The following is a 22,733-nucleotide window of genomic DNA, read 5'->3' as shown; positions in this document are numbered from 1 at the left end:
AAAACTACGAACATATTTTTATTTTTCTAAAATCATTTACATTAATTTTTATCTGTTACAAAACAATATTCATAATTCACAGTATGGTTTTTGCACCGTTTTTGACGAAATGCACTGTGAATCACTAATTGTACTTTATTTACTTTTAAAACTTAACACTTATAAACTTATCATTTTCTTGGGCCTATATTGACTTGCTTGGCATATATTGGACTTTCTTATTCTTATTTCATCAATTATTTATTTCTGGACTCTACCGGTTGCTTAAACAGCAGTACAAAATACCCGGTAGAAACACTATTCACGAGATTTTCACGGAAAGTGCCAGACTATACAATTTTTCGTTCTGAACTCATATTTGTCATCAGAATTTTCAAATTATGTTCCTAAAATTATTTTGCTCATTTTAAGCTCTACCGGTTAATTCACAAAACTGTAAATTCTCCGGCAGAACGCACTGTTCATAACATAGTCATGATTACAGTCAAAATACTCGAAATCGCTCACTGAATCTAATTATGGCATTTAAATCCTTAAATTAAATCTCTAACTAAGATTTACCAGTTAGGGTCATTATATTCACCCCACCTTTTAAGGATTTTGCCCACAAAATCAAATATCAAATATACATATACCTGACATCAAACTCAGGATATCGCTGGAGAATTTCATTCTCCCGCTCCCAAGTGGCGTCCTCAGGAGTCAATCCTTCCCATTGTACCTTGATCATGGGAATAGTCCTGTTTCTCAACACTTTTTCATCACGTGCTAGAACCTTAAACGGTCCCACAACAAACTTCAAGTCTTTTCTTACTTCGATATTGTCCGGCTGTACAATGTGGGATTCATCCGGCACGTATTTTCGAAGTTGACTGATGTGAAAAACACTATGCAAATTTGACAGATGTGGAGGTAAGGCAAGCTGATAAGCCACAGGTCCGACCCTTTTCATAATCTGGTAGGGCCCAATGAACCTAGGACTCAACTTCCTCACTCCTAGAGCACGCCCAACACCCGTAGTCGGAGACAAACGGATAAATACATGATCCCCTTCTGAAAATTCAAGGGGTCGATGCTTTGCATCATAATAACTCTTTTGGCGACTCTGTGCTTTCTTCAATCGATCCTTAATCATCATAATTTGATCGGTAGTCTCTTGGACCATATCAGGCCCAAATAACTGCCTCTCTCCAATTTCTGACCAACAAGTAGGCGCCCTGCACCTACGGCCATACAAAGCTTCATACGGAGCCATGCCCAAACTGGCATGATAACTATTATTGTAGGAAAATTCCACTAGAGGAAGATATTTATCCCATGCATTTCCCTGCTCTAAGGCACAAGCCCTCAACATGTCCTCCAGGGTCTGAATAGTCCTCTCAGTCTGACCATCAGTCTGGGGATGATAAGCCGTGCTCAGCCTCAACTGTGTACCGAAGGCCTGTTGCACTGCATCCCAGAGTCTAGAAGTAAATTTAGGGTCCCGATCACTAATGATACTTTCAGGAACACCATGAAGTTTCACAATCTCTCTTACATATATCCGAGCCAACTGCTCTGTGGAGAAACTCGTTTTAACTGGTATGAAATGTGCAGACTTTGTCAATCTGTCAACAACTACCCAGATGGAATCAAAACCAGCCTGAGTTCTCGGTAATGCTACTACAAAATCCATAGAAATACTGACCCATTTCCATTCCGGAATATCCAAGGGCTGCAGTAATCCAGAAGGTCTCTGATGTTCAATCTTAACTTTCTGACATGTCAAACACTTACTCACAAATAGAGCAATGTCTTTCTTCATTCCCGACCACCAGAAATTCCGTTTCAAGTCTTGGTACATCTTGGTAGCACCAGGATGGATAGTGTACTTACCCATGTGACCCTCAGTTAATACCTCATCTACCATCTGACCTTTTGGAACAATGATCCGATCCTTGTAAAACTTAAGACCGAACCTATCAGTGGACACAAAGTCCTGCTCTTTCATAGACTGAATCTCTTCATCAAGCAATTGAGCTTCTTTAATCCGCTCAACTAATGAATTCAGGACTACCGTAGTAGTCAATAAATGCGGACTATCTTCTATATTCACAGGAATGTGGAGATCCCTGAATTTCTCAATCAAATTATACTCGGAAATCATCAAATTGGCCATACCAAGCGTCTTTCTGCTTAAAGCATCAGCTACTACATTGGCTTTACCAGGGTGATATTGCAATTCAAAATCATAATCCTTCAGAAATTCCACCCATCGGCGTTGCCTCATATTTAGCTCCTTCTGATCAAACAGATACTTTAGACTTTTGTGGTCACTGTAGACAATAAAATCGGCCCCGTATAGAAAGTGTCGCCAAATTTTCAATGCGAACACTACGGCTGCCAACTCAAGATCATGTGTCGGATAATTCTCCTCATGCGGTTTCAACTGCCGAGAAGCATAAGCGACCACCTGACGGAACTGCATTAACACACAGCCTAACCCAAACTTAGAAGCATCACAATACACCACAAACTTACTTGTAGGATCCGGCAATATTAATACCGGAGCTGTAGTCAACTTCCTTTTTAACTCTTGAAAGCTCACTTCACATTCTTGGGTCCACACAAATGGGTTCCCTTTACGGGTTAACCGTGTCAAAGGTAAAACCATCCGTGAGAATCCCTCAATAAAACGCCTATAATATCCAGCCAAACCAAGAAAACTCCTGATCTCTGTAACATTTTTAGGACGTTCCCATTCTACCACTGCTTCAATCTTGCTCGGGTCCACTGCCACTCCTTCAGATGAGATGACATGGCCCAGAAATTGTATCTCAGAAAGCCAGAATTCACATTTTGATGGTTTAGCATACAACTGATGCTCTCTCAGAATCTGCAAAACAACCTTTAGATGCTCAGAATGCTCTTCTTTACTCTTTGAATATATCAGTATGTCATCTATAAAGACCACCACAAACTGATCCAGATAGGCTTTAAAGATCCGATTCATATAACCCATGAAAACGGCTGGTGCATTTGTAAGCCCAAAAGGAATAACCAGATACTCATAGTGCCCATAACGGGACCTGAAAGCTGTCTTCGGAACGTCATCCGGCTTTACCCGGATCTGATGATACCCGGACCGGAGATCAATCTTAGAAAATACAGTCGCACCACGCAACTGATCCAACAAATCATCTATACGCGGCAAAGGATACTTATTCTTAACAGTAACCTTATTCAACTGCCGGTAGTCTGTACATAATCTCATAGACCCATCCTTCTTCTTAACAAAGATCACCGGGGCTCCCCAAGGAGACACACTCGGCCTAATAAAATTTTTTCTGGATAAGTCTTCAATCTGCTTCTTCAATTCGGATAATTCCAGAGGTGACATCCGGTATGGGGCAAGAGAGATAGGTCCCACACCAGGCAATAAGTCAATTGCAAATTCAATTTCCCTCTCTGGAGGGAAGTGCGGAATTTCATCCGGAAAGACATCCTCAAATTCAGAGACAATCGGAATAACAGAAACTGGCTCCTTGTTGACGCCAACCAAACCTCCCAATAAAACATACCCGGAATCTCCTTCCTTCAAGGCCTTTACCACCTGAAGTACAGACAAATAAGGAGACTCCCTTTCTTCATCATGAGATGAGACAGAAATGGTTTTACTGCAGCAGTCAATCTTCACACAGTACTTGGACAACCAATCCATCCCCAGAATTAAATTCACAGAAGCAAGGTGCAAGACAATAAAGTCGGCAGAATATTCCCTGCCTTCATACTTGAATTTCACATTTTCACAAACATAGTCTTCATTAAAAACTCTTCCCACAGCCGTAACAATACGCATAGGAGTTTTCATTTTTATCACATGCAGACCAAATGCTTCAGCTACATAATCAGCAATAAAAGAATGCGTGGCACCAGAATCAAACAAAACACTAAGCATTTCATCATGAATAGAAATCATACCTCGCACCAAACTAGCTGACCTCTCAGCCTCTTGCTGAGTCACTGCATATACTCGGGCAACTGGAGGTGGGAGAGGTAGAGATGGTTCCTCAACCACAATAGGAGCCGGAGTGGCCTGAATAGTAGAAACCTGTCCCCCATTAAAGGGGCAGTCCCTAATAAAATGCCCAGGTTGGCCACATTTGTAACACAATCTTTGCTCTTTTCTGCAAACCCCAGCATGAACTTTACCACATGTAGCACATAGAGAAGCAGGCTTAATATTTCCAGGCTTAGAATTTCCCGCCTTTTTGAACTTACCATCAGACTGTCTAACCTGCAACCCTTTTCCTTTAGAATTCCCAGAAGTGTTTTTAGGACCAGAATTAGGAGCAGATTGGTCCTTATGCTTCCTTCTGTAATATTCTTGAATATTTTTACACTTTTTAACAAGTGCAGCAAAAGTATCAAATGAGTCACCTGCAAGTTTTTCAGAGATGTTATCATGTAATCCTCTATGAAATTTAAAAATCAAGTCATCCTCTGTAGGTGGAGCTCTCTGGAAATGAGAGTATTTGGCCAGCTTATTGAACTTATTCAAGTATTCATCAATAGACATCTGACCCTGCTTTAGTTCTTCAAATTCACCCTTCTTCCTTATCCGGGCTTCAGCCGGAAAGTATTTCAGCAAGAATTGCCTTTCAAATAAAGGCCAGGTAATAGCATAACCCTGACATTCCAAGGGCAGACGGGTATTTCTCCACCAATCAGCTGCATCATTCTGCAACATATAAGAAGCATACAACAATTTCTGCTGATCATCACACTCCATGACAGTAAAAATGCGATCCAATTCTTCTAACCACTGAATTGCAGCAATAGGATCAATGCCTCCTTTATAATTTGGTGGTGCATGTTTTCGGAAGGCATTTAGCATTCTTTCTCTTTGCTCTCTATTAGTGGCTGGCTGTGCCACACCACCCCTGTGACTAGATTCTTCATTCACATCATTATTTCCTTCACCCTCCACAACAATGGGATTATGAGGAGGAGGAACAGGCTGTTGTGGTTGTGGCTCAGGCTGTGGCTGTTGCAAAGGCTGTGGCTGTGGACCTTGCCCACCCGCCCTCACCTCAACCAAGAGTAATCTCATCATTTCAATATTCGCCATTCTGCTTGCTGCCATCATTTCTTGATTGGCCAACCTATTAGCCTCTAACAGATCTTGATTTGCTTTCATCATCACTTCTAGCTCTCGCTGCCTAGCTGCAGCCATATTTTGTTGCATCTCAGTTAAGGCCATTATCATTGGATCTGGCTGTGAAGTATTTCCCCGCTGGTTTAGTCGGGGTCTTGCCAAATCTGCTAATATTGGATCGGTCGGGTCAATAGGAGGATCATGAGTCCTTCTTGGGCGAACCATAATTCTGCATATTTCACACAAAGGAATGAGTTAGCTACGCTCACACTCGGTGATCAGACATGCATATCATAGTATTCCAAGAAAAACTCAAGAATATAACAACCCGAACAGTTCATGCAATATTTCACAGGCTCTCCTAGAGAAACTGCTCTGATACCATAAATGTAACATCCCCGTCTCGAGCCGGTTCAATTAACATACACATGATATAAACAGAAACAGCGGAAGACTTAACTTACGAAAATATGAGCTAACTTTTTCTTTTTCTAACTTAATTCTTACTCGGCGTAAACGAAAATCGGGCAGAGTTTCCTCTATAAATCGGACAACTGGGGATTTTCCAATCCCACACAGAAGCATTTCCTGATAAACAGTTTATACAACATATCAATTCAGAAATACCAGATATCCAAATATAATCAATTACCCATACATGGGCGCATGCATAACATGGCTCCGTGCCACTAAATCTAACAGCATGCCATCAAAACATAAACCTATCTGAATACTACATCATCATATAACGTTCCTGAATACTCAAATGTACATGCATCAAACTGACAGACATGTACAAAACATATACAGGCCATATACAAAATAAAGGATCAATATCATGATCCATCAAATGCGAAAATACTAAAATACATCAAACACTCCAAAAAGGTAGTAGCCTACAGCCACTCAAAATCCGGTCTGTCAACTGCCTCAGCCACGTGTCGTGTCCCTGCCTAGTGAGGACTCACCGGAAATCTGGGCACCTGAAAATGTGTCCCCAAAGAGGGGTGAGATTACAAATCTCAATAAGCTCCAGGTTTATAGAGAATTCTCCATACCCCTGGCTCACTCCTGCATGAAAGTCAGATACAGAGTATACAAATACAACATATAACAGATATCATAACAGAACAGAGCATATATCCATATCATATCAGAGATGTGCGCCGTCATTCCCAAGGGAGGACCCCAAGCGGAAATCAACGCACGTGTTCCCGAGGGAGGACCCCAAAGCGGAACCAGACATATCAGAGGAGTACACCATCAGTCCCGAGGGAGGACCCCAAAGCGGACGTCCGGGTACTATACAATCAATGGCCAGAGATTGTTACAGAAATCAAATTACAGAAGTCATATCAGAGCAAAACATATCATGTTATCAAATAACTCTATATGAATGCATCTATACAAAGCATCTAAATCACAGTCATACAGTCCAACCATAGTTCACTAACCATGGTGGAGCACTCAAGCAGGAAAAGACTCCTTAAACATAGAGCTTACCTCTTGAAGCTTTACCAATACGCTTACTTGTGGAACAAGTTACTTTTATCGCTTCAAGAGATTTCCGATCCTTCTCAATCCCTAGGCACACCTAGAGAATAATTTACAATGCATCAATAAAATGATGCAATACCATAATTATTTCATAAGCATACATTTTATCGCTTATTTTCCTTTCTTTGCATTTTTGCCAATCCTATGCCAATACACAAGTCTAGACCTCTTTATAACCGTTGGTGTTCTTTAATTTAATCAACCATTCCCTTAGGAATTTTCAACATAAATCATGCTATTTTTCTTCAAAACTCATCACCTTTATACAATTTATTACAACACATTTTATTTAAAATAAAATGTACAAAATATATCCCTAAATACCCTATAGGTCGAATCCTACAAGGGGAATTTCCAAAGATCCTTCTCTTTTACAATGCATTTTCGTTACTTCATTACAACTTGCAAACACCTAGGAATGCTTCCACTAAATTCCTATTTTGAGTTTAGACACCAAGTCCTTTTTACTTAGGCATTCTTACTAACTCATCCATTTTCACTCATTTCCAACACACTATACCTTCACAATACATAATATAATTTTTTCCACAATAACTCCTACTCACTCCATGATGGCCGAAACCTAGGAGGAAGATGCAATAGGACTTTTAAATTTTTATATCACATGTGGATGCTTACTCAACACTATAACTTCCTAAACAACAATAATCCATCATAAATTTCACATTCTAACATCAATTATTTCCCAACAAAATATGCTCATCAATTTCATAACTTAAATCATCAAAATAATATCATGGAAATAGAGGTTTCTTACCTCTAAACACTTGTACAAAGCCTAGAGAGCAATCTCCAAGCCAAGCTCCATCCAAAAACTCACTTTTTCTCCTCCAATGAATAGTAACTCGAAAATGAGAGGAGGAATAACTCTTCACACACTCAACAAAACCTCAAATTGATGGTTGGAATGGGTTCATTGGGTGTTTTACAAGCAATTTCATGTGGTGGGTCTTTGAATTTGGAGTAGAAATGATGGAGAATCAAGGAGAAGAAATTCAAAACCCTACCCCCCTTCTCCAATGGTGCAGCTCGGTTTTGAGAGGGTGAGAGGAGAGAGAAACTGATTTGGGATAATGAGACTAAGTCACTTATAAGGCTAACACATGTGGCCTTTTTTAACAGATGTTTTTCTATCGCGTATTTTAACTTAAATTGACCCGGAACTAACTTAAAACTACGAACATATTTTTATTTTTCTAAAATCATTTACATTAATTTTTATCTGTTACAAAACAATATTCATAATTCACAGTATGGTTTTCTGCACCGTTTTTGACGAAATGCACTGTGAATCACTAACTGTACTTTATTTACTTTTGAAACTTCACACTTATAAACTTATCATTTTCTTGGGCCTATATTGACTTGCTTGGCATATATTGGACTTTCTTATTCTTATTTCATCAATTATTTATTTCTGGACTCTACCGGTTGCTTAAACAGCAGTACAAAATACCCGGTAGAAACACTATTCACGAGATTTTCACGGAAAGTGCCAGACTATACATTTTTTCGTTCTGAACTCATATTTGTCATCAGAATTTTCAAATTATGTTCCTAAAATTATTTTGCTCATTTTAAGCTCTACCGGTTAATTCACAAAACTGTAAATTCTCCGGCAGAACGCACTGTTCATAACATAGTCATGATTACAGTCAAAATACTCGAAATCACACACTGAATCTAATTATGGCATTTAAATCCTTAAATTAAATCTCTAACTAAGATTTACCAGTTAGGGTCATTATAGTTGCAATGTAAGCAAAAAATGTGACTCATACATGCTTATTTGATTAAGTTGTATTCAAATCCCGTTCAGACAACATTTTTTTTTTGTGCTTAAAAAAATTTAATCCAATCTTTTTTTTTTTTGCTGATACTATGACTTTTTAGTGTTAACATATTAGTGTTACTTATTTAATGAGTTTTTGCCTTCTGTATCGTAGACACAAGGAATGAAAATCACACAGTAAATGACATATTTAGTAAGTGTTGAACTTATCCCTCCAATGATTGCTACGAAATGACACTGAATGAATAGCGTTGTCATATTATAGGTAAAAGCTGATCTTTTAAATTCATATTTGCTTGGTGTTATTGTTACCTTGATTTTGTTGATGAATGTTATAATTAACAATGATTTGTATGCATTTTCCTTTTTATATTCCTTACTCATGTTAACATGGTGTATTATAACGTATTATGGTGTATTATGATGTAGTTGTATGCAAAATTAATTATCTCTCTGAATAGCAATTTTTTTTTTGTGGTTGATATTTTCCAAGTTCTGTGTCATTGCTGTAATTTTTTCCACCTGAAATATAAAAAAAATAGCAACACATTTTTTTGTAAGTATAAGATTTACAATGCGATTAACCAATCACGACGGATGACAAATTTTTTGATCTTTTTCCCCGTACATCGCACAGATAATATACTAGTATAACACATAAGAGGACAACATAGAAAAAAAATACTACTCTATTATGTTTTAATTTTTTAATTTGAAACTAGTTATAAACAATTTCAAAAAAAATACTACTCCATTTGACTGCATATTTACGCTACCCTATGTTGACCCTGATCGTCCTGTCTCGACATGTTGCTATTTGCGCTAACAAAGCATATTCTTTGGTCGTTCTGTTCATTCATGCCAAAGCATTATTTATCCGGGTACACCCCTCTTTATCCGGGTAAATAATTCAAACATTTTTTCAGATTCAAGAAATATACTCGGGTAGGGAAATGTGTACCCGGGTTGGTAAAAAATTTCAAAATATACCCGGGTAGGTAGGGGTGTACTCGGGTAGGCTTCATGGTCAACGGTCAAACAATGGCAGATTGATGTTATATTTTCTGGAGAGGTTAAATTTCTGAAATAGTTTATAAATAAGGTCAATTTGATAATTAATTATTAAAAAAAGATTATAGTGATCAAAAAGCCTATAATAATGTGATGTTCTTTTGAGCAAACTAGTTATAAACATAGGGTTATACAAGTAGTATGTTACAGCAATTGTCCATAATTTTTGAGCAGAGACAAAAATGAAGAGAGAGAAAGTGATAGGAGAAAAAAGAAAAAAAAAATTGTGAACCCCATATTTTTATTATTTGTGCAAAAAAGAAATTTGTTTTACAGTTGCATGATATTAATATTATCCATAAACATAGAATAATTATTTACTACTATACGATAAAAGTATTACCCATTAATTAATGTGATGTTCTTGGTATGCGCAAACATGGCAGGGGGCCGCTTAGCTTGGAGTCATTGGCTTTTACTTTATTGAGTGGACAAGACATCTGATATGCGGCATTTGTTTTATTATTCTCTATTTATTAAGGGATTTATATTTATCATTTAACATGACACAATAAATTTTTCTACACACAATATTCTGTGGGACTCACACTTTTTTGAAGAAAAAAGAAAAAAGAAAAAATTACGGCATGCAAAACGAATCTTTATAACATTACATAATCAATTTTTCTACCACACAACTCTTATAAAACTCATTTATTAAACACCGTTTGCTCAGAATAAGGAACCAATAACAAGAGGAGCACATAGAAAAATGATAAGATACTACTTCGAGATACGTGCAACAAAATGTTTGCCTTTTCATTCGTTCATTCAAATTTTTTTGTAATATTCCATAAAAGCGAAACAATAAGATCTTTTCAATCCAAGGCTCAAGATCTAATTACAAGTAGCATAGGCACACAGAGAAAAGAGAAAGAGGGAGAACTCAAGTACCTACATACATCCATGACTTACAATTGCAACCGGCAAAATAAGCATCCTATCCACACTCCAATCCTCTTCTTCAAGATTATTCTTAGAACAAGTCTTCAAGATGGAAAGCTTGTAAACATTCCTTCCTTCATCTCAATTTTTTTTTTTTTTTGGGTTTTTTATTGTTATGCTTACGAATTTAACTGTGCATGCTAAGAGAAAGTTTTTTTTTTTTTTTTGTAGAAACTCCCAAACAATTTCACTAAGAAATATGGTGGTGATATGCCAAACCCAATGTTTCTCAAGCCTGAAGATGGCACTGAATGGGAATTATTTTGGACTAAAAATGATGGTGATATTTGGCTTCAAAAGGGTTGGAAGGAATTTTCTACGTATTACTCACTAGATCATGGTCATATGGTGTTGTTTGAATACAAGCACACTTCTCATTTTGATGTACGCATATTTGACAAGAGTACCCTTGAAATAAATTATCCTTTCCATTGCACTCAAGATGAACGGGATAACCTTGACCAGATTAGTGATGATCACTCAGTTAAAATTTCGGATGAGCTACCACCATGCCATAAGAATACACAGAAATCACCAATGTCTTCTCCTCAACCATGTAAGAAATTGAGAACTTGCACAAGTAATGTTGAAAGAAGCTCTACTTTGCAAATTGAAGGTACAATCTTGGAGAAGTCTAAATTTGCATCTGTAAAGAAAGAACCGGATGGTATGTATTTCAGGATCAAATTTTCCTTTTGTCATTTCATGGATCCAGTTGAGTTATATACATGAGGTCAAATTTTTATAACATACCTCATGTTGTTCAATTTTTCAGAGGATATAGGTGGTACTACAGAATTTCTAAGAGTGAAGCAGTTCACTTCTAAAATTACCGAAGCTATAAAAAAAGCCAAAACATTCAGATCTGAAAGTCCCTCTTTCACGGTTGTCATGAAGCCTGCCTATGTTGATGGATATAACTTGGTGAGCTTTTGATTAGCTTCATTTGTATCAGTTAAAGATAGTTTCTTATCTTTTGTTTGAAGCAGAAATATAACTTTCTAGTTAGATTTTCTAACATGAAAAAAGTAAAAAAATAAAAAATCCAGGCTGTCCCAGTACAATTTGCTGAAATATATTTGAAGAAAAAGGAAAGGAATATCCTCCTTCAAGTCTTGGATGGGAGAACTTGGGCTTGTAAATATAGATTCCCCAGAATTATTAGTAGATGGAAGAAATTTGTAACTGATAATGATTTGAAAGTGGGAGATGTTTGTCTTTTTGAGATGACCAACATCCGAGACCTTTCTTTGAAAGTACAAATCTTTCCACTTGCAGAAGAATCAAATTCCCCTTCAGTTCAAGGTAATACAAGTTTGTCTTTCTTTCAAAGTATTATTATGTTTGATCTGCATAGTAATGGCTGTAATTTTCTTCCTTAAAAACTGTTCAAGGAGATGGAATTCATTGGTTAGACCCTGGGAGAGTGCTGCATGTTGGATGTTTAAATATTAATACAAGAAAAGTTAAATCTTAGACACCAATGCTGCATGACCAGTTGGTAATTCATGTCTTCGTACTCCCTATAAAAATGCAAATGTGAATATTTGAACATTGTGCTGAGTGCATCCTTAAACTATGTGGTTCTGTGCCATGCCATATATGGGATGACAACTAAAAAATCTTCATTGCTGACAGGAGCTCTGAAAGAAGCTAGTGAATTCGGCTCAGAAAATCCCTTTTTCAAAGTTAAAATAAAGACCGATGATAAATTTAGACCGGTGAGGCTAAGTTAAACAGCAAATTAAATAGGGACAATGACCATATTGCCACTTTTTAGGCAAAATTTTACCTGATTGTCACTTCTGAAAAAAAATTTGCCAAAATGCCACGCCTGAATCTCGCTGGTCTGACAAGCGGGAATGGACTGGACACGTGTCAGCGTCTGAATGGTCAACCATTCTCGCTGGGCCGTCCAGCTAGAATGACAGAATGCTGACACGTGGCAAAAGTACAGACATGCAGAGAATGCCTGTTGCCACGTGTCAGCATTCTGTCATTCTAGTTGGGCGGCCCAGCGAGAATGGTTGACCATTCAGACGCTGACACGTGTCCAGTCCATTCCCGCTTGTTAGACCAGCGGGATTCAGGCGTGGTATTTTGGCAAATTTTTTTTCAGAAGTGGCAATCAGGTAAATTTTTATGAAAGGAGTGGCAATATGGTCAATGTCCCAATTAAATACATATATTTATGTATGAAAATTTTACGGTAGACGCTTCCATGTTTGAGGGTTATGGACATTTGATAGATAAATGAAAGGGGATAAGAGATCAAAGAGAAAAAATATTGGAATATTGGTGGGAAAAAATTAAGGTTTGATTTATTTTTCAAATTTTAAGAACCCTTCGCATGATCACATAATTTGAAATCACACGTGAGAGATTACTCTCTCTTTATACAATGCAAGCAGCAAAAATGTAGTTGTTTTTATAATATCATTAACTGTTGGGCTTTGATCTCATAACTTGATGCAGAATGTACCACTTGTCTTCATGAGAGACTACTTCAATAACATGATGCAGATTGTGATGTTACAGTTTGGAAAGAAATTGTGGCCTGTAAATTTAGTGAGTTATGCATCTGCAAATAGAAATGGTGCTCGATGGAAGTTTTCTAATGGTTGGTTGCAATTTGCTCGAGAAAGTAAATTTGTAGATGGAGATGATTGTGTGTTTGAACTCATCAACAGAGAAAATGCAGTACTTAATGTTCATATTTTTTGAGGCCACGGTTAGGAAAATCTAATTGGAGCTATTGGTACCATAACTCTCTGACAATGTATCACTCCCATTGAATGCTTTTGGTAAAATTGACATTGTATTATATTGTAGTAATTAATCCTTGTGAGGCGTAGTTATTAATATTACGACAAGAAGTGCTGTTTTCGTATGAATTTAAAAATGTATGGCTTGCATTTAATATTTTTAATATTTTTTACATTTGTTTAGTTAAAAATTTATCATTGGGTGGGTTTTAAGCTAACTTTGATTTTCATTAGATATACTCTATTCGTATAAGAATATAAAACAAACAAAACCTGTGAATATGCTATTTTCCTTATAAAACTAAGTATTTAAAACTTTAGAAAAACATCTATCTTTTTAAGGGATATAAACTTATATCATTTTATATTTTAACCGTTGATTTTTGTCCATCAACAGTTATAATCTCTTGGGTCAAACTTAATGAGTTATATTTATTATTAATTAATTAATAATTTTGATTCAATATATTATAATCGTATTCTTTAAAATGACAGATATTATTCCCTTAAAACTATATAAAATATGAGAATGTCATTTTTTACGATTCACTGTATAAAATAAGTATTTAAGAAAGTGATTTAGTTCAAGTCGCGGTTGGGCAAACTGTTCGGGCTAGGACACAATGGAGGATGGTTTTGTGGCGTGTGGGTTTGATGAAATTGAAGAGAAATATGGTTAGTTGATGTTGAGCCAGAGAGAAAGAGAGGTTAGGGTTCGGGTGTGTTGGGTTGGAGACTTCAAATGAAAAGGGTAACCCTTGAGGGTTACTTTCTTTCACTATTTTTCTTTTCCACTTCTGCCATCACTTCCCTTCTATTTTTCCAATTTTATCCTTGATTGCTATTGCTGAGATGAGAGTGCAATATGTCCTTCATGGGCTACTTTCGGTCTTTGAACTTTGGTTTAAGCTTTTCCTAAAATAAAAATATAGCATCCCATTAACTGATATCGTTGCCTGGAAAGGAACAGTAATCAAAATGTTATTTTTTTTTTATCAAATTTTATTCAAATGTTATGTGAATTGTACTTTTCTCGTTCCCTCTCCTGTGTGTAAAACAAATAATGTTTTTATTTATTTTATATAAAATTATTTATGTAATTTTAATTTGAAATTAGTTATAATCAATTTTTATTTTTTCTTTTGAGCTATTATTTTAAGTTTTACTTCAATTAATTATACATAATTATGCTATCATAGATCTAAAAGAATAACTAGTGTCCTTTTATTTGAGATTAATTAATGTGATGTTCTTGAGTTCTCCCTCATTGGCTTTTACTTTATTGATTGGACAAGACATATGCTATGCCGCATTTGTTTTATTATTCACTATTATTAAACACCGTTTGCTCAGAGTAAGGAACCAACAACAAGAGGAGCACAGAAAAATGATAAGATACTACTTCGAGATACGTGCAACAAAATGTTTGCCTTTTCATTTGTTGTGTTATTTTAAAAGACGTAAAATTGTGTCATTTTAAAATAGAGAAATAATAAATAAATGAAATGAGAAATTTGACAAAAAAAAATAAAAGTGTGAGTTCCATCTCTTCATGAGAGTGAAAGAGTATAAGTTATGTCATTTAACATAAATACTTTTACCTTCAAATTTTTTTTGTAAAATTCCATAAAAGCGAAACAATAAGATCTTTTCAATCCAAGGCTCAAGATCTAATTACAAGTAGCATAGGCACACAGAGAAAAGAGAAAGAGGGAGAACTCAAGTACCTACATACATCCATGACTTACCATTGCAACAGGCAAAATAAGCATCCTATCCACCCTCCAATCCTCTTCTTCAAGATTATTCTTGGAACAAGTCTTCAAGATGGAAAGCTTGTAAACATTCCTTCCTTCATCTCATTTTTTTTTTTTTTTGGGTTTTTTTTATTGTTATGCTTATGAATTTAACTACGCATGCTAAGAGAAAGTTTTTGCAGAGACTCCCAAACAATTTCACTACGAAATATGGTTGTGATATGCCAAACCCAATGTTTCTCAAGCCTGAAGATGGCACTGAATGGGAATTATTTTGGACTAAAAATGATGGTGATATTTGGCTTCAAAAGGGTTGGAAGGAATTTTCTACATATTACTCCCTAGATCATGGTCATATGGTGTTGTTTGAATACAAGCACACTTCTCATCTTGATGTACACATATTTGACAAGAGTACCCTTGAAATAGATTATCCTTTCCATTGCACTCAAGATGAACAGGACAACCTTGACCAGATTAGTGACGATGACTCAGTTAAAATTTCGGATGAGCTACCAGCATGCCATAAGAATACACAGAAATCACCAATGTCTTCTCCTCAACCATGTAAGAAATTGAGAACTTGCACAAGTAAGGTTGAAAGAAGCTCTACTTTGCAAAACTTGCCTCAGCGTGTCCAAATTGAAGGTACAATCTTGGAGAAGTCTAAATTTGCATCCGTAAAGAAAGAACCGGATGGTATGTATTTCAGGATCAAATTTTCCTTTTGTCATTTCATGGATTCAGTTGAGTTATATATATGAGGTCAAATTTTTATAACATACCTCATGTTGTTCAATTTTTTAGAGAATATAGGTGGTACTACAGAATTTCTAAGAGTGAAGCAGTTCACTTCTAAAATTACCGCTATAAAAAAAGCCAAAACTTTCAGATCTAAAAGTCCCTCTTTCACGGTTGTCATGAAGCCTGCCTATGTTGATGGATATGACTTGGTGAGCTTTTGATTAGCTTCATTTGTATCAGTTAAAGATAGTTTCTTATCTTTTGTTTGAAGCAGAGATATAACTTTCTAGTTAGATTTTCTAACTTGAAACAAATAAAAAAAATAAAAAATCCAGGCTGTCCCAGTACAATTTGCTGAAATATATTTGAAGAAAAAGGAAAGGAATATCCTCCTTCAAGTCTTGGATGGGAGAACTTGGACTTGTAAATATAGATTCCCCAGAATTAGTAGTAGATGGAAGAAATTTGTAACTGATAATGATTTGAAAGTGGGAGATGTTTGTCTTTTTGAGATGACCAACATCCGAGACCTTTCTTTGAAAGTACACATCTTTCCACTTGCAGAAGAATCAAATTCCCCTTCAGTTCAAGGTAATACAAGTTTGTCTTTCTTTCAAAGTATTATTATGTTTGATCTGCATAGTAATGGCTGTAATTTTCTTCCTTAAAAACTGTTCAAGGAGATGGAATTCATTGGTTAGACCCTGGGAGAGTGCTGCATGTTGGATGTTTAAATATTAATACAAGAAAAGTTAAATCTTAGACACCAATGCTGCATGACCAGTTGGTAATTCATGTCTTCGTACTCCCTATAAAAATGCAAATGTGAATATTTGAACATTGTGCTGAGTGCATCCTTAAACTATGTGGTTCTGTGCCATGCCATATATGGGATGACAACTAAAAAATCTTCATTGCTGACAGGAGCTCTGAAAGAAGCTAGTGAATTCGCCTCAGAAAATCCCTCTTTCAAAGTTAAAATAAAGACCGATGATAAATTTAGACCGGTAAATACATATGTTTATGTATGAAAATTTAACGGTAGACCCTGTCATTTTTGATTTCACATGACCATGTCATGTGAAGGGTTATGTACATTTGATAGATAAATGTAAGGGGATAAGAGATCAAAGAGAAAAAATATTGGAATATTGGTGGAAAAAAGTTAAGGTTTGATTTATTTATCAAATTTTAAGAACCCTTCGCATGATCACATAATGTGAAATTACACAAGAGAGATTACTGTCTCTTTATACCGTGCAAGCTGCAAAAATGTTGTTATTTTTATACTATCATTAACTGTTGGGCTTTGATCTCAACTTGATGCAGGATGTACCACTTGTCTTCATGAGAGACTACTTCAATAACATGATGCAGATTGTGATGTTACAGTTTGGAAAGAAATTGTGGCCTGTAAAGTTAGTGAGATATAAATCTGCACATAGAAATGGTGCTCGATGGAAGTTGGTTAATGGTTGGTTGCAATTTGCTCGAGAAAGTAAATTGGTAGATGGAGATTACTGGGTGTTTGAACTCATCAACAGAGAGAATGCAGTACTTAATGTTCATATATTTTGAGGCCACGGTTAGGCAAATCTAATTGGAGCTATTGGTACCATGACTCTCTGACAATGTATCACTCCCCTTGAATGCTTTTGGTAAAATTGACATTGTAGTTATTAATCCTTATGAGGCGTAGTTATTAATATTACGACAAGAAGTGTTATTTTCGTATAAATTTAAAAATGTATGGTTTGCATTTAATATTTTTAATTTTTTTTTTACATTTGTTTAATTAAAAATTTATCATTGGGTGGGTTTTAAGCTAGCTTTGATTTTCGTACCTGTGAATGCTATTTTCCTTATAATCAATAATGTCTAAAATTTAGTATTTAAAACTTATATAAAATATGAGAATGTCGACTTTTACGATTCACCGTATAAAATAAGTATTTAAGAAAATGGTTTAGTTGAAGTCGCGGTTGGGCGAACCGTTTGGGCTTGGACACAATGGAGGATGGTTTTGTGGCGTGTGGGTTTGATGAAATTGAAGAGAAATATGGTTATGTGATGTTGAGCCTGAGAGAAAGAGGGGTTAGGGTTCGGGTAGGTTGGGTTGGAGACTTCGAATGAAAAGAGTAACCCTCAAGTAGGGTGTAAATGGATTAGGTCGGCCTATAGGGATCTACGGCTTAGCCTATATTAGGCCAGACTTGATTTATTGCAAATAGTTAAATAGAACAAGTTTAGACTTAAAAAAATCTATTTAGAAAATAGATCATAGGCTTTTTAGTACATGGTCTATAAGCCTACAAGCCACCTATATCATATTATTTATATTAAATAAAATAAATAAAATTATTATTTTAATAATTTTGAATAATAAAATAATATTATTTTAATTATTTTTTAATTATTGAATTTTTAATAGGCTTAAACAGGCTAATAGGTCTAGGCAAAGACTTTTATTTTTTAAATACAGGTCAGGCCAGACTTGTAATATGGGCCTACACAGGCTGAAAGGTCATGCCAATCCCAAGGGTTTTTCCACAGGCCTGACCTATTTAAGTCAAAACCTAGCCTATTTACACCCCTACCCTCAAGGTTACTTTGGGTATGCATATGCATGACAATCATTCTTTCCATTTCTGTTACTTAGCACAAAAATTAAATCGGTTATTGTGAGAGAAAAAATAAATCGATTTCACCAAATAAATTTTCTGTCCATTTCTGTTCCCGAAAATAAAAATAATAATAAAAAAATTACAAGAAGGTTGGGATGCACATTTTTTTTTTGAATGTGAATGTTGCACATCCTTTCTTTCACTATTCTTCTTTTCCACTTCTGCCATCACTTCCCTTCTATTTTTCCAATTTTATCCCTGATTGCTATTGCTGAGATGAGAGTGCAATATGTCCTTCATGGGTCAAGTGGGCTACTTTCGGTCTTTGAACTTTGGTTTAAGCTTTTCCTAAAATAAAAGTATAGCAATTAGCAGCCCATTACCTAATATCATTTGCTGGAAATGCATGTAATTGGGATAAGTGAAGTTGGGTTTATAACATTTTTAAACAAATAAGAAACTGACCCAATTTACACTTATTTTCAAAGACTCAACAGTTTGCAATACAGTACTTAGCTAATTATGGTCGTCGTACGGTATAATTCTATACACAATTTTATGTATTGAATTGATATTTCAAAATTTAAATTAAAATATAAATATAAATTGAGAGAAAAGTATGTAAGAAAAAAGTTATAGTTATAGAAAAATATGTATAATTGATTTAAGGAGAATTTCAGAAAATTTAAAACTATGTAGATAATATATAAATTAATTTAAGGAGATCTTAAATTTAATTTTTTTTTTATAAAAAAACATTTCATCTTCAAAAAAATATTAAGATATTTAATCACCTTTAAAGAATAAATTTAATATATAGGGTTGGATTCATCGGTATAATTTGAGTATCTATAATAGTATTTTATCAATTTTTACATACTTTAAAATCACTTTAACTGGGTTTTTTTTCAGAATTTTAAATTTTAAATTGAAATTGTGAGTTTTATTAAACTTTTAAAATTTAAATTTTAAATCTGCAATTATTAATTTGGTGTTTTGAAACAGACGATGGACGGCTTCCAAGGTGATCTAGCATATTTCGTGTTTGGAACTATGTAGCACTGATACCGACACGTGACACGATATGATATTCCGACACGTTAATTCTAAAAAATGTTAGATTTCGACACATTAGGACACATTTTGATATTAAATAATATTTTTAATTTATGTAATGTATATTATATTTAATATTCAATAATTTAACAAAAAAATGAAACTAAACTTATAATATTCATCAATTTTGCAAAGAAACATAAGATATCTCAAATATTTATATTAAACTCAATAAAATGGTAATCGTAATCTAACGAATCTAATAGTTGGAATTAAAAACTCAATGCAACGCGATCTTTGAACCTTTTTTTGAATTTCTATAATGCGTGTTGAAGTGTCGGATTGTCGGAGAGTGTCGGACACGACACGTCAGGGTTTTAAAAATGTCGGTGCTTCATAGGTTTGGAATACTAAAATTATAACTTTGTGAAAATTTCTAGAAAAAAATAAATTTTTGCAAATCAAGATTTAAATTTAAACTTGCTTGAAATCACTGCTGCACCAAATGTTTGATATTTCCCACCAAATCTTGGATAGGAAATGATATCATATGACGTATTTGTTTTATATTTCTTAAACCCCATTAGTTCAAAACATATAACACAGAAGAGGACAACATAGAAAAAAAATACGACTCTATTATGTCAAGACTCAAGTTCGTAGTTTACAAGTGCGGAGTCTGAAAAGCAGTGTTAATAAAATAGGACCGATATCTGAGAACCGGTAAATCGGTCATATAATCAGTTTGGTTGAAGTAACAGACCAATCATGCATCAGAACCGGTGCGACCCGGTCTGACTCGGCCGGTTTTCATGAAAATTGGTGACCCATTCGGTTAACCGGTGACCCGACCCGGTCCAAGAAAAAAAAATTTTCAAAAAAAAAATCATAATAGACATATTTAAATATTTTTTTTGCTTATTAACTTACATAAGGTATATACCTATAACACTAATATTATCTCAATTATGCACTATGCAGAAAATTTTGATTTGATTTATAGTTAAAGATGTCATTTTCTGAACCTAAAGTCGTGTATCACGATCATTCTATTTTTGTTTGATTCTTTATTGGATAATAATATGTGATTTATTATTTTTTATATTAAAATATTCGCAATTTTTATCATTTTTTTAGATATTTGAGTATGTTTATAATTTTTTTAATATAAATTATAAAATTACATATAATTATCGGGTCATGCGGTTGAACCAGTGACCCACTGGTTGAACCAATAACCAGTCCCATTACCTCGACCGGGTCAATGACCAGACCAATTTTAATAACATTGCTGAAAAAAGCTTGTAAACATTCTTTCCTTTACTTCCCCTTTTCTCTCTGCACATTTGAATTGTACAAGTGATTAGAAAGAAGACATTTGAATTTTTTTCTTATGCTTGTGAATTTAATTATGCATGCTAACAGAAAGTCCTTTGTAGAAGATGTTAAATTTGCATAATATATCATGTTCATAAATCACAAATAAGAACATGATAAAGGATCTTGGGAATACATGATTTTTACATACACATAAGAGATAAAGACATACCCGGTCTCGACGATTAAGGATTAACAACAGTCATCATCTTGTGAGCAATTGTGTTGGGGTAGTTTCTCTCTCTAAGCCTTCTTTACTTGATATGTATTCTGATGGAGAGAATGACATTAGGGTTGAAGGGGAGAGAGGACCATCCCTAATATATATATTCCATAACTTATAATCTGGTACGTCTATCATATACCAAATCAATGATTGAGATTAAATGTATCAGTAATTAATGGGGTCATATAACGTTTAATGGGTAATATCAAGAGTCTTAATATTATAATTATAATAAAATCCTTTTACTATTATAATTGACTCTTAATATTTCTAACATTCTTCGACTTGGCCCGATTAATCATAATATACATGTTCATCTCTAATGTTAGTCATCATAAAAGATAAATTGTCAAGTGTGAGTTATGACGGTAGTGCACTATTAATTTAGTACATTCCCTTCCATATACTACAATACCAACAATCCATCATATAACATTCGTAATATAGGAAACATAATGGTCCACGCAATGTCTTACAAAGACTTCCTTGTCAAAATTCATAATGTGTATACAACCATAAAATAACAAGGAAACATAACGTATGTCAGAAACACATAGGTGAGCTCAGAGTGTCACACATCAATATTCTTTAATACAACCAAGGCCCATACTTTCAACATGTTCTTTAAATAGCTTTGATTGTAACCCTTTTGTCAAAGGGTTTGCCATCATGTGTTCATTTCTGACGTGCATAATTGACACTCTGTTTCTGAATCTCCCCTTTAACGGAAAAATACTTTAACTCTATACGTTTGGCACCTTTAGAGTATCTTTTATTCTTAGAGAAGAATACTGCTGCAAAATTATCACAGTAAATTTTCAGCGGCCTGCTAATGGTGTCGACAACCGCAAGCCCTGAGATAAAGTTCCGCAGCCATAATGCATGAGATGTGGCTTCTAAACATGCCAAAAATTCTGCCTCAATAGTGGATGAAGCAACGATAGTCTATTTTGCACTTGTCCATGATATGGCTCCTTGGGCAAACATAAACAAGTAGCCAAAGGTTGACTTTCTACTATCAAGAGACATCCACCAAAATCTGAATTAGTATATCCAATTACTTCTAATTTATTGGACCTTTTGTACATGAGTAAGTGATCCTTCGTGCCTTGAAGGTACCTTAAAACTTTCTTTGCAGTTTTCCAATATTCCATTCCTGGATTACTTTGATATCTTCCCAACATTCCGACCGCAAAACTGATATCCGGTCGAGTACAAGTTTGAAGATACATTAAGCTGCTCACAACAGAGGCATATGGAATTGATTCCATCTCTTTCCATTCAACATCATTCTTTGGACATTGCATGAGACTAAATTCATCACCTTTATGTATAGGAACAACTTCAGGTGAGCACTTACTCATATTAAATCTCTCTTGAATTTTCTCAATATATCCTTTCTGAGATAGTCCCAACAATCCTTGTGATCGATCACGGAATATTTCTATTCCAATCACATAGGACACATTTCCCATATCTTTCATTTCAAAATTCGTTGAGAGAAAATCTTTAGTCTCACGCAATATACTCAAATCATTTGCAGCAAGTAATATGTCGTCAACATAAAGAACTAAGAAAACAAACTTACTCCTACTGATCTTCTGGTAAATACACCGATCAACAGTGTTTTCCTCAAACCCAAAAGATGTAATAATGGTATT

At 35.0% G+C, this 22,733-nt stretch overlaps 2 protein-coding genes across 2 annotated transcripts; both read left to right on the top strand.

The window, feature by feature from the left end:
* Positions 1 to 10,484: 10,484 nt before the first annotated feature.
* Positions 10,485 to 13,247, top strand: LOC133303069 (B3 domain-containing transcription factor VRN1-like). Its single transcript, XM_061502928.1, has 4 exons — positions 10,485 to 10,583; positions 10,695 to 11,190; positions 11,299 to 11,447; positions 12,999 to 13,247. The coding sequence occupies exons 1-4, from the start codon at positions 10,485 to 10,487 to the stop codon at positions 13,245 to 13,247; spliced, it is 993 nt and encodes a 330-aa protein (XP_061358912.1).
* Positions 13,248 to 15,278: 2,031 nt separating this feature from the next.
* On the top strand, positions 15,279 to 17,367 carry LOC133303064 (putative B3 domain-containing protein Os03g0621600). Its single transcript, XM_061502919.1, has 5 exons — positions 15,279 to 15,744; positions 15,853 to 15,998; positions 16,125 to 16,380; positions 16,714 to 16,796; positions 17,119 to 17,367. Exons 1-5 carry the CDS (start codon positions 15,279 to 15,281, stop codon positions 17,365 to 17,367), a joined length of 1,200 nt encoding a protein of 399 aa, XP_061358903.1.
* The last annotated feature ends 5,366 nt before the right edge of the window (positions 17,368 to 22,733 follow it).

The sequence above is a fragment of the Gastrolobium bilobum genome, unplaced genomic scaffold, assembly GCF_033153095.1.
Source record: "Gastrolobium bilobum isolate Gb01-03AN ecotype WA unplaced genomic scaffold, APGP_CSIRO_Gbil_v1 utg36121, whole genome shotgun sequence".
Lineage (NCBI taxonomy): Eukaryota > Viridiplantae > Streptophyta > Magnoliopsida > Fabales > Fabaceae > Gastrolobium > Gastrolobium bilobum.
Note: the sequence above shows the minus strand (reverse complement) of the source record. Positions and strands in the feature narration are given on the sequence as shown.

Excerpts from the sequence above, each read along its gene's own strand:
- LOC133303069 (XM_061502928.1), top strand. The coding sequence starts at position 10,485 with ATGACTTACAATTGCAACCGGCAAAATAAGCATCCTATCCACACTCCA. Across the intron at positions 10,584-10,694 it reads GTCTTCAAGATGGAAAGCTT|AAACTCCCAAACAATTTCAC; the intron begins GTAAACATTCCT and ends TTTTTTTTGTAG. Across the intron at positions 11,191-11,298 it reads TGTAAAGAAAGAACCGGATG|AGGATATAGGTGGTACTACA; the intron begins GTATGTATTTCA and ends TCAATTTTTCAG.
- LOC133303064 (XM_061502919.1), top strand. The coding sequence starts at position 15,279 with ATGTTTCTCAAGCCTGAAGATGGCACTGAATGGGAATTATTTTGGACT. Across the intron at positions 16,381-16,713 it reads AAATTCCCCTTCAGTTCAAG|GAGCTCTGAAAGAAGCTAGT; the intron begins GTAATACAAGTT and ends CATTGCTGACAG. Across the intron at positions 16,797-17,118 it reads CCGATGATAAATTTAGACCG|GATGTACCACTTGTCTTCAT; the intron begins GTAAATACATAT and ends AACTTGATGCAG.